The following is a 13,144-nucleotide window of genomic DNA, read 5'->3' as shown; positions in this document are numbered from 1 at the left end:
AATCTAAATTAACTCAGTACAATTATCTTAATATTATTTAAAAGTAAGCATGTAGATCCTGATTCATAAAACCCATGCAAGGTGTCTTAATACTGATGCATTAGGTTTCTCACACTTGCATTACACAAGTTTCTCCATTATTTTGTGCTTTCAGTATCAGCTGTCCTGTGTTGTTCCACTTTTGTCCCTGCATCAGACAGTACCCTGCCAACAAAATAATTATTTCAAAGGAAGAGAAGAAGAAAGGAACAGAAAGGCAATGGCCAGCAGAGGATACTCAGCTTAAAAAAAAAAACTTTTCTAACATGGGAGCAGTCAAGAAGAGATGGGCAGGTTACTATAATTTGAAGCCATGGAATCCCCTTTTCATGTATTCTTTGGTGAACTGTGCATGGAAGAGAAATGCTGTTGGGGGGTTTCTCCACAATGGCAAACTTCCTGGACTGAGATGTTAAGGGGCTCTGATTAATGTCAAGGAGTTAATGGTGTTTGGTTAATGGGTATGCCAGTTGCACACAATGGCCTGTATCCCACCACTCTGGTCAGCAAAACCGTAAGCCTTCCTTCACCTTAAGGAGATTTCCAACTTAAGTAGCTCTTCCTCTGGTGGAGCAGCCACAAGTTGGAGGAACTCTATTTACATTGGAGGAAGGCATAAAATTTTGCTGAGTAGAGTAGTAGGATACACGTCATCATGAAGTCTAGATAATCCATTAGATAATGCTAGGGAGGAATCAGTAGATGGAGGAAACAAAAAGTCTGAAACGTACTCTTATTTTGACAGTTGACAAACCCATGGATACAATAATTGATACTTGCATATTCTACTCTTGCCTCTGGATTAACATGGGTTGGGGGGGGGGGGGGTTGACATATCTTTCAGTGGGTTACAGATGGCCCAGAGGATGTTAGTTGATGCCACCTGACCTATGGAGTCAAACTACAGAGAAGGGATCAGAAGACCTTAACCACTGTACACAGTACATTTACTGGCATCTTCAATGATGTATTTACCTGATATCACAAGGCTTCAAAGGGCAATTTTATGGTCTAATGGCTAAAGAGCAGCAAGGGGAAAGTCTATGGTGTAACAGATGATGAATGGTTTTTAAAATAGTCCAAACACATTCTGAACTAATAGTCCTGGAAATGCTCAGGAGTCTTGGCAAGGGGAACTAACATACACTAAAAGGACTGCCTAAGTACATAGTTACCTAAAACAACTTGGACTAATGGGCTGTGAGTTTTTAAGACCCAAGTCTCTACAATTGTCACAATAATTCACTTGAACAGTGTATAACTGAGAATTAATAAGATGGGTCTTGCTCTTCTATGAGGAGTGGCTGGAGTTCTCCAAGCAGCTACTTAACAGAGCCAAAAGGATGTGCTGCAATCACATTTTACATCTCAAACTGGTTCTTGGTTGAGGTGGGCAGGGACTAGGGTTGCCAGGCCCCTCTTCGCCACCAGCAGGAGGTTTTTGAAGCAGGACCTGAGGAGGGTGGGGTTTGGGGAGGGGAAGGACTTCAATGTCATAGAGTCCAATTGCCAAAGCGGCACTTTTCTCCAGGTGAACTGATCTCTATCGGTTGTAACAGCAGGAGATCTCTAGCTAGTACCTGGAGGTTGGCAACCCTAGCAGGGACAGAGGTCAAGGGCTCTTCTGACCTCCATGGTTTCCTTAGGCATCCACAATAAAACAATGCCAAGGGAGATAGTAGAAGGGGGACTGGGAGATGGGGATTGATGACAAGGAAAAAGGCAGTTTGCCAGAGAGGGTAATATGTTTGATTCAGAACTTCTTATGTATAACTGAAATGCAATGAGCCACCCATTTTCCATTGTAAAATCTTCCATATTACACAAGGTTCCTGGCTGTGGTATGATTTGAACTGGAGACTCAATGGCTTAATCATACCATCACCCAAATTTACCGAAGGTTGAAGTTCTTGGAAAGTGTAGCACTTGGAATGAGTTCATAGCAATAATGTATTTTACTTATTTGTTTAACATATTTTTGGGTCTGCCTTTTGGTTTATTAAGATAGCAGTACTCACTCTGCAGCTCCTGGAGAACCACATTTGCATTTACCATCAACCCAGACAGCCACATTTACTTCCATCCCTGGAATGAGGTCTGCACCTCTGGGTGACTCCCAGCTTATTGCTATTTCAGCGATTGCTATTTCCAAGGTGGGAACCACCTGTCAACCATAAGTAGGGTTGCCAACTGCCAGGTAGTAGCAGGAGATCTCCTGCTAATTCAACTGATCTCCAGCTAATAGAGATCAGATCACCTGGAGAAAAATGGCCGCTTTGGCAATTGAACTCTATGGCATTGAAGTCCCTCCCCTCCCCAAGCCCTGCTCTCTTCAGGCTTCACCCCCAAAATCTCCCGCCGGTTGTGAAGAGGGACCTGGCAACCCTAACCATAAGCCCCACCGGGCTTGCCCACTTTCCCGAAACATGGTACTGATTAAAAGAAATTAGCAATTTCCAAAATAATTCAAATGAGAAAAGATCAAAAGCGACTGACAGCAGTTACACAATGCAGTTTGAATTCAAGTATCAATTCATTCCTAATATCCTCTGGATCAAAATTGTTTGGACTGGCAGTCTGAAAATCAGAAGAGATGGAGAAAGATGAGTCTCACTGGGAAGAGAAGGCTGATCACAGTGCCACTGTTGAAAATGTGTAACCATCTTTCATGCCTCCGACAGCAAAGGAATGGGCCTCTCCTCATGGGTAAGCTCATATGACAGGAGATGGTCCTTGAGGTATCCTGCTTCCAGACCATTTAGGGATTTAAAGATCGAAGCCAGAACTTTGAACTGGCAGCCAGCACAGTCACTTATGCTAATTTATAAGTTACCCAAAGAAGTGGCCTGCCTCCAGTTTGTTGGAAGTTATGCATTTTGGTTAAAAATTACTAAAATCTTGTAAAGAGCACATTACTAGATCCCCAGGTGGTGTTTTTTGCTCATTTGGCTCTCTCAGAACTACAATATGCACTTGTTTACTTGTCATATAACAAAGGGATATCTCTAATCTCCTGTCTAATGCTGGAAGAGAAATCACACACACACACACAAACACACACACACATTTTCATGATGTTGAAAGATAATACAGAGTTTTGTAGATATAACAATCAAATAATCTCAAAGCATTTAAAACAGAAGACAAAAGATAAATATTGTTTCCACACTTCCTCTCAGAAGAATTATTTTGCTATTGTTATCTGACAGAAAGCACTGGTCCCCTTCCTACAAACCCTACAGGAAAAAGGCTGCCCTCTTAGGAATGTAAACTTGGCATGCATCTTGGCAGTCTCCTACTGTCTCTCTTATTCTCATTTAACAAAAGCCCCACACTATTATCCTAATGTTAAGGTCAAGGCCCTGCTTACGTGATGCAGTGTCTTACAGGTAGTGTTAAAGGAGAGAAATTCTTGCATCAGCATGAGTAAAATAGTGAATTCTGTCTTTCTGGCGGGGATTTTTCAAAGTATACCAGAGAGCTAGTTCAGGATGCCAGAAGCTGTGAACTGGGAAGTCACTGAAGCCAGCATAATGTAGTGGTTAACAGTGTCAGGTCAGAGACAGGGAGAACGGGGTCGAAACCCCACATAGCTAGGAAACTCTAGGGGTAACCTTGGGCCAGCTACCCTGTCACAAGGTTCTTGTGAGGATTAAAGGGGAGAGGAAGAAACACGCGTACCACGCTGAGCTCCTTGGAGAAAGAAAAACATAATAAAAAGTTCAACTCTCATCTCACCCCAAACTCACTAGGTAACTGTCACCAAGACCCAAGCATCATTTATTTGGGCTTGGTACACAGGTGCAACACAAACTCCGCCCCCCTCCACTTGCACTTGGGTCCTGAATGCAGGCTACTTCTCTCAACAAATACCTACCTTCTTTACATGCCGGCTGAAAAGATTACTATGACAACACAGGTGAAGTGTTCTGTATGACAGCAATGCTAGTTATTGAACACACATGAAGCTGCCTTATACTGAATCAGACCCTCAGAGTCAGTATTGTGTGCTCAGACTGGCAGCGGCTCTCCAGGGTCTCAGGCAGAGGTCTTTCACATCACCTACTTGCCTAACTGGAGATGCTGGGGATTGAACCTGCGACCTTCTGCATGCCAAGCAGATGCTCTACCACTGAGCCACAGCCCCTCTACAGTTTTGAAAGGTGAAATTATGAGGGAGTTCCTCACTTGCGTAACTTAGGAATTCTGATGTATTGGTGGTGGGCTCATCAGCAAGGGCTCTCTCCTAGATTACTGTTATATATACACAAATATAACATTCAGGATCAAAGGGTGAAACAGACTTGCAGCAACTTTAAGACAAACCGAAGAAAGCTCTTCTTAAAGCGGTACATTAACAAAATGACTTTTTCCATATGTACAACACCCCCGCACACATTAAGAACTTCAGAAGGACAGTGTTCTGGTTGCCTTCTTAGTCAGAAGTGAGACGGGTATCTGCTAGCAGCTGGGCTGCTTTGCTTGGGGAAGCTTGCAGGGATAGAGCCCTGTTGACCGTGGGGGTGAAGAACAAGGGTTTTCTGCTTCACCAGGCTTTGTGAGCGAAGGGCATTTTTCTCCTTTTATCTTGACACTGCCTTCATTGGTTATTTTCCAGCAATTTCCTATCAACTGATGACTTACCTATACTGTGGACAACTAATAGGCTTGCAAGATTGCTTAATAACTGTGAGGGGGGAAATGAGAGAATTACAAATGACGAGAACCAATGAACTCAAACTATTTTGCTAGGTCTGTTGAATGGCCACAAAATCACTACGGCCAAAAAAAGTGCCTTGACTCTTTAGACTCTGGTTACAACATGGATAGAAGGGGGACCTCAAAGAGCACTGGCTAAAAGAAAACCCACAACTATACTGAACAGAACTGCATCACGTGTGGTTCACCAAACCAAGTGCAGCCCATTGGCCATACTGGATACTTAACAAGCCCACTATTCTTGGAGCCCCAGGCATGTATCAAAACAGGGTCTTTTGAGTTCTCTCTGCTTTGGCAGACATGGCTGGTGGGTTGTACATATCTTAGTGGATCACAAACTGAGCAGGTTTGAGCCATTTGGAGATGAGTAGGAAGGAGAAAGAAAATCGACAGAATCATTGTGCATGAGGAAACAGGCAACTCAAAATCCAGGTAAAAATGGTCTGAAAAACAAAACAAACCCATGGAAAACAACAAACAAATAAAAGGCAGCAGAAACTAAACTCGCAAAAATATGTGCTGAAATCAGGGGATAAACCAAAGCAGTATGGGGCCAGATCCAATGAAAAGACCCCATGAGGGAAAGCTCTGTCAGAGTAGACACAGTACTGAACCCTGTGGACCAACGGCTTGCTATGTTCATCTGTGTGCAGAGGGTTGCTCAACTTTCTATTTGTGAGCAACATCTATTCTGTTGCTTGGAGCAGCAGGTACTGTAAAGTACGACATGCAAAATGAATGCTATAAACATGGCATGAGTGCTTGCTGGGGTCCATGTTCATTGCATGTCCCTTGCGTGCTTCCAAACACATGCATTTCTTCCGCTTTCCAGGGCCTGCTGCTGCTGTACAGGCAGAGTAAAGTGTGAATAGTGCTTTGTGAACGGCAGCCTTAAAGTGCTTTGTGAAAAAGGAGTGATCCTACGGCCAACTTCTCTAACTGCCGCTCATTCAGTTTGCTGCTGCCAAGATTTATCTGAACGAGTGAAAAGTTGCCAATTTTTTTTAAAGAAAAAAAGAAAAAGAAAGAGAGGAAGGGTGAAACGACAAGATAAAGGCCTTAATAAACACAGAGATAGCAAATGAAAATTTCTCAAGTAGTTCCTTGTTTCTAATAATAAATATTTATCCCTTGGTGCATACTTCACTAGCATAACAAAAAAAGCTGCATAAATGGGTTCCTTTTTGAGTGGGGGGGGGGAACAGAAAGATTAGCAATTTAATTTGTTATTGTTTGCTTGGGGGATCTGAAGCTTGAAGAAGCCAAGCCAAATGCTCTGCAATGAGGGGCTTCCCATGAGAGGCGGAGCCTTTGCCCTCTCAGTCAAGAGGGAAGGGTACCGTATACACAAACCTCCCCAAAATGATTATCCAGGCTCTATCAGACTGGAGACAAGTAGGACAAACAAATGCAGGAAGTGGCAGGGAGTCTGAAAATGAGAGGAAATCCATGGTAGAGGGAGAAAACTGAAGAGATTGCGCTGAGCTGCAAACCAAAGTCAGCTCTGGGTCACAGCGTGCCAAGCGTTTCAAAAAAGCTTTACTTGTCTTATAATACAAAACTGGCATCCACAGCTGGCGAAAGTCGCAGAGGCTATTCAGATGTTAACATTCGGAATGATAAACAACCTTCCCCCTCCACCACCACCACCCCCCGAAAAAAAAGAAGAGGGGGGAAGAACAAACAGCCAATCTGGTTGCTAAGAGACAGGGGATTTCAGCCAAAATCAAAGCAAGAGCCTCAAGAATTCTTTATTCCAAACCCCCAAAGAAAGTACCTGTAGATGACGCCATGTTGATGGAGAAACATGAGTGCTGATGTGACTTCCGCTGCGTAGAAGCGGGAGCGGGGCTCATCAAACTTGCGCGAACGTTGGATCTGAAACATCAGGTCTCCTCCATTGACATACTCCATGACGAAAAAGAGGCGGTCCTGAAATTCATGAAAACGATGCTATTTAGCCTATTTCTTTCAGCTGGACAAAGGCTCACTGTCTGTGTATGGCACATTAGGAAACGAGGATTTCCATCCAGAGACGGAAGAAACAAAAACGGCAGTTTTGGAACAAGAGAAAGCAGACCACTGAAAGCATGGGTTTTAACCAGATGATGAATGGCAAATCGTGAAAACTTAGGTTCTTTCAAAGAAGTTGGCAAATTACTGACATTTATGTCGAATCTCCACATTTAACTTTTCGAGGAAACGTTTACCAGGAGCACAATCCACCACAAGATTTTGCACACGTGTCTTGAAATCACACAAAGGTCCTCTCCATCAAGGCAAGCCACTGATGTAATAAAGGGGCCATTAAAAGTGCAACTGTAGACTATCCTCATCTGCAGATTTTCCAGGATAGTAGCAGTGATAGAAGAAGAAGAGTTGTTTTTTATATGCTGACTTTCTCTACCACTTAAGGCAGACGCAAACTGGCTTACATATCACCTTCCTTTCCCCTCCCCACAACAGACACTCAGTGAGATAGGTGGGGCTGAGAGAGCTCTAAGAGAACTGTGACTTGCCCAAGGTCACCCAGCTGGCTTCATGTGAAGGAGTGGGGAAACCAACCCTGTTCACCAGATTAGCGTCCACTGCTCATGTGGAGGAGTGGGGGAATTGAACCCAGTTCTCCAGATCAGAGTCCACCGCTCCAAACCACCGCTCTTAACCACTACACCAATATAACTGCTGGGCATGTGGAAGCCCCTAGAAATCCCCCTATCCTTGTGGTGAGCATTTCATATTAAGCAGGTACTGTCAGGTACTAGGGTGGGGAACTTGAACCAGGGACTTTGCCAGCCAAATTTAGATTCTTTACTCTTTGCCACCATGACCATGCTTGTCTGCCCTGTGGTGCTCTGAGATGCCACCAAAGCAGTTAGCCAGAGGATGGTGCTACCCCTCTTTAGTTCAATGGTTATCCCGTGACACAGGAATGACTAATAGGGTTTCACCTGAACTGGTACAACATCCCACCCTCACTTTCCTTCTCAATGTGTGCAGTACATTGCCCAAGACCCACCCGATCTGTCATTATATGTATTTGCTTACTTTTTGCATGACTGTTTTCCACTGGACTGTCAGCCCTGACAGGGGCTAAACAGTTACTGTGGGCAGAGTTTGCTTCCCTGCCAAAAACCTGTATTTCATTGGGTTTACACAACAGTGATATGTAAGCAGTCCTGTTTGGCACATGGCAACGGTAGTTCAGCCTGATGGGTGAATTATAACATTAATACATTTTTAAATGACTGTCACATGCCCTGAAGTTCCTCTGTATCAGCCCCACATTTGGCTAACTGTGTCCTTCTCTTGCATTGCAGTCAGTATTTTATTTCTTGGTTTGGGTGACCTGTCAAATAAGGTCCCTTGTCCAGCTTCCTGTTCTAGGTCCTCTGCCCAGCTGAGTAATCATCCGCTTTCTTCCCTTTCAGCTACTATATTCAACTGATCATTTGTCCTCTGTATTGCTCACAAACACAAGTCGTAGCAAAGGAGCAGTACAAGGGAGGTCAAAGGCAGGAAAGTGTAGGGACTGAGGGTTGTGCCACAAATTATTCAGAGGCAAACCCCCAGGCATGATACTGAATGCTCAAAAAGGAGCAGCCACAGTTGAGCACAGGTCCCTGACAAGCATACCTGAGTGATAACACATTTGCTGCATTCATATTTTGAACGTTATGTGTTTGCTTAAAACATCCTAGGGCTGATCCACATTTATTAAGTCCTCATGCTCTCCATGCCCTCAGTTTGCAAGATCTGAGCAAGGCTGTTAAGGGTAGGATGTTTTGGAGGTTATTCATTCATAGGGTCACCGTTAAGTCCGAAGTGAATTGACAGCATGTAACACACATATGCCCTCCCTGTGACAATTGCAGGTTATGTTGTTCAGATGCATTTCTAGAGTCTGTGCTCAGAACTTAGTTCCCAAGCACATGTGGGCCTGATTTTGATTGGGACCATGGTGTGCATGCACAAACCACTTTTCCAACTGGAAATGGCCCTGGGAAACTGCTATTTGCCCCAATGGCGAAGATCGACACGTACTGATGGGCTACACCTGAGTTTCCCCAACAGGACCAACAGTGTCTCCCTGGGGCTGTTACAGGTTGAAAAAAATGGTGGTGATAGAGAAGCTTATGTGACTTTGATGCTGGCATTAGAGCTTCCTACATCCTGAAATCAAATGAAAGAACCAAGCTGACCAGAGAACACATACTATTTTTTTTTTAAATGGCTTTTCTGCTTTCTATATCTCATTGCATTGGAGGCATAAAGGTGTGTTCTTAGAGGTCCTTGGTGAGGGACCCATGGTTGCCACTGAAGACAAGGGACGAAAAGTAGGCCTGATAACTAGCTGCAGGATAGAGGTTGAATTATACAGTCCAGGATTGTAGACAAGAAAGGGCTTCCCACTCTCTCCTGCAGGAGGGACCTGCTATCTGCATGCATAACCACTTTCCTCCTCATTTAGAATTAGAGCCACTAACCAAGCCAGAAATTTTGGGTTGTCAGATCCTAGTGCCTGGGGAAATAATTCTCTTGGACCTCCTCATGAATGCCTGAACTTTTGTGCTGTCTGCCATAGGGAAATGGCCCTGGCAGGCAGCATCTCTAGGCACAGCTTTGGTGTCCAGGCAAGGATGACTGAGGAGTAGCATGGTTATCGCTCTGGGCTTAGAAACAGGTGCACTGGCAAACCCATGCTGATTCTATGACCTTAGGCAGATCGTGAGAGGGAAGGCAGGAAGGCTTGCGCCAGCGTTTGGCTCTCGTGGCCCTTTCTTGCATGCTCCAGATAGTGCCATTCGCCACTTTGGGGTCAGGAAGCAATTTTCCTCCAGGCCAGGGATCCTGGAGGTTTTTTTTTTTTTTTTTTGCTATCTTTTGGGCATTGAGTAGGAGTCACTGGGGGTGTGGGGAGGAGACAGTTGAGAATTTCCTGCATTGTGCAGGGGGTTGGACTAGATGATCCTTGTGGTACCTTCCAACACTGATTCTATGATTCATTAGATAGCCTCTTAAGGTGCCTGCACTAATTGGGGTGCTAAAGATTTTGCCAGTTGTATTTCAGCTATTAAACATCATTTTTGAAGTATTCCTGGATAGGTATGGTATTTGAAACTGTGCACTCCCGACTTATGGCAAGCCTCAACTTCATCCTGTGCCCTCGGGAAAGGCCAGGCCAAATGAGCCTCCTCGACACCAGACCACTCTGTAGGGGAGTCGGAGCTCGTCTCTCCCTCAGAGATGGCCAGGGTTTCAGGCTTTACAGCAGCCAGCCTGACCTGTTGGCTTCCTCTTTGGCCCCCGCTCCAGACTGGCCTTAAATAGGGCCAGGACAGAAAGCTCCTCCCCAGCCCAGTCCCTAGCTCCGTCCCTATCCCTGCCCCTCCCGAGCCTATAAGGAGATTCGGGCTGGGGCCGGCCTCAGCCCCAGACCAGCTGCTCCCTCAGCATTGCTGCTTCTCAGGCTTTGGCTCTGCCCCACCTAGCTTGGCCAACCATCAGCTGGTCAGCAGGCTTATGGGGAAGCCGTGTCTCTTGCCTGGCTGCTGAGAGCCGGCTGCTCCTGGTCCTTCTCCCCCATCGTCTTCCAAGGGAGCATCATGTCCAGCCTGGCCTGGCTGACATCTTTGGGGAGGGCCTGTCAGGGAAAGGGGAAACGTGGGTGGGGCTGTGCAGCTGAGCCCAGCAGTGTTAGAGGTGCTCCCGCCTGGACTCCCTGACCCAGAGGTAAGTGGGGAGGTGCGGGGAAGGCCCGAGACGCCTGACCTCGGGCCCATCGAGGACAGAAACTAGTTTGAGATCTAGAAGCTCTAGTGTCAAATGAAAATATTTCTATTTTTAAAAAAGAATTAGAGCCGCTAGCTTTTAGCAGAAGTGAACAGGACTTCCCTTTGTGGGTGGGTGTTTTGGACCATGAGCGCACTAGAGCCCCCACCCCAGCCACATCAGGGTCAAAATCAAGCTTTCTAGGAAGAATATGGTGATGGAGTACTGGATGAAGACAGCTAGCCAGTAGAGAATTGACAATTAAATCCAAAGGCATGGAAGCATATGGTCATTTGATGCTAATTAATGCAACATAGTCTCGCAGCCCAAGGTTTGGCTGGTTATTTAAAACAAGTGCATAGAAGTCAGCCTTAGCTTATTTATGCAGATCTCATCCATGTCACCTCTCCCCAATGGCCATGCTTTGAGTTTGCTTTCACCCATTGCTATGTTCTCACTCCCATGCCTTCTGCACATCCTGGACTCTTCTTCCCTTAACCTCTCCTGTAGGATTACACCAGCTCAGCCTACAACAACCAGAGGTTAGACCTTATGCCTGCTCCACTCCTTCTTGATGTCAACACTGGTCTACTTGTCACTCAGCAAGCTGCATGCAGTCCCCAACCCATTCATATATGGAAGCCTGTCACAGAGGAGGGTTGCTAAGTGTGGCAGCCACAAAATACATGGGCTCCATTTGGCTTAATGGGTCACACAGTTACACAGGCCATTTCTAACAAAATCCCTTTTTTGCTGTGAGTTCACAATCTCTTTGTTTTTGTGAAGAACAGGTTGGATTGTAGCAAGGAAAAAAGGAAAATCTTTTTTTTAAAAACCAACACCTTCAATTACTTTTCAAGACGCTTTAGCTTATTTTACATGGAAGCTTTTCTTGTTTTTGTTTTACAGATGCCAAAAGGGGATTAGTCTACAAACTATTCTGTTTGTGATCTTTCCTCTTATTTCAGATTATGTAATTAAGGAGTTCCCAGGACTGCTTGGGGGTTTATGGTGTTCAGAAAAACATGCTACTTAGATGTTATAGATGTGGAGTCCAAAAATAATGATCCACAATAGTAAAGTATAAGCACAACCAATTGTGAAAACAGGCATCAGTACTCCAGTGCAGATGGTCAAACAGGGTCCAAATGAGCAAACAGAGGGCAGGGGAATAGGATTATGTCTTTTGGCCCTGTTCCCAACCTCCAGAATTTGTTAACAATGGCCTCCATCTTTGAAGGCTACAGATCATGTATTCAGAGCCAGTCACATGGAGGTGTATGTCTATGTATCACTGTGACCAAGTTCCAGTCAACACATGGAAGATGGGTTCAAGCACAGGAGGTAGAATCTCATTCCCCGCATGTTCATCTCTACAGTGTCTGATTATGCGCCCAATGTTGCTAACCATTTTGGGCCCTTATTTGTGCTTTGATGGGGAGGGCAGGGGCCATAGCTCAGTGGCAGAGCATTTGTATGCAGTTAAAAGGCTCGGTAGAAGGTGACATGAAGACCTCTACTTGAGATCTTGGAGAGCTGCTGCCAGTCAGAGCAGACAATATTGACCCTGATAGACCACTGGTCTGATTCGATGTAAGGCAGCTTCATGTGTTCATGTGATATTCTGATGGATATTCCATGACCACTCAGTGAACAACGTGATCCATCCTCTCCCACATGCATAGAGATGTCCTGTGTTTGTGATTCTTCATAAGGCTCAAGTGATTTTTTAAAAACTCCCTTCCACCACTTGGACATGTAGTGTTAACAACCTTTGCCTTGCCTGGCTGTTACTTGCAATGGGAGGTCTGTTAGTGTTCCCATTGTGAAACCTGAAACTTTATTTTATTTATTTATTCACTTAATTTATATCCCGCCTTTCTCCCCAACGGGAACCCGAAGCTGCTTACATCATTCTCCTCTCCTCCACTTTATCCTCACAACAACCCTGTGAGGCTGAGAATGTGAGGATCAGAGGAGCATGCATATTATATTAGCTGCTGTGAAACACAGGCAGGATGCTGCTGCGGAGGTCTTGCTTGTGAGCTTCCTGGAGGCACCTGGTTGGCCACTGTCTGAACAGACTGCTGGACTTGATGGACCTTGGTCTGATCCAGCAGGGCCTTTCTTATGTTCTTATATGAGACTGGTCCAAGGTCACCCAGCAAGCTTCCATGGCAGAGTGGGCATTTGAACCTGGGTTTCCCAGATCCTAGACTGACACTTTACACTACACCATGCTGGTTTTTAAGCTGAAAAACCTTGTTTATCATATGGCTTACTTTGAGCCTAAATAGCCATACTGAATGGCTAAGTGAACAACATGGCTGCTGAACCTTGCTAAAGGAGTTCTGTTAGGCCTCTCAGTGTAAGCAACAGCTATGTGTGGCAAAGAACATTGGCATGACATACCTATCAGCGAACGGCCTTTGGAAATGTGGACTCCCTGGGGAGCCCCTCTGTAGGCAAGCTGCCCTTTGTTATTGATCTCCTTGTGGCTGCGGTCTCCTTGGGGCTACTTCTTTCCCTGTGAGAAAGTGCTGAGCACATCACTGCTTCCAGGAACAGCTAAATGTAAACTGTGGGGAACAGAATGGGACACTCCTAATGAGGA

The 13,144-nt window shown here is 45.1% G+C and overlaps 1 protein-coding gene across 2 annotated transcripts in view; it reads right to left on the bottom strand.

Annotated features, from left to right (window-relative positions):
• The window catches only part of PRKCE (protein kinase C epsilon), a 368,565-nt gene that overhangs the window by 32,641 nt on the left and 322,780 nt on the right, over nt 1-13,144 (bottom strand). For both annotated transcript variants that reach the window (XM_056852427.1, XM_056852428.1), the window contains exon 11: nt 6,536-6,690. In XM_056852427.1, the coding sequence (XP_056708405.1) occupies nt 6,536-6,690 (155 nt within the window). The remainder of the gene's footprint in view (nt 1-6,535; nt 6,691-13,144) is intronic.

Source organism: Euleptes europaea, chromosome 7 (assembly GCF_029931775.1).
Source record: "Euleptes europaea isolate rEulEur1 chromosome 7, rEulEur1.hap1, whole genome shotgun sequence".
Taxonomy (NCBI): Eukaryota; Metazoa; Chordata; class Lepidosauria; order Squamata; family Sphaerodactylidae; genus Euleptes; species Euleptes europaea.
This window is presented reverse-complemented; position numbering and strand designations above follow the sequence as displayed.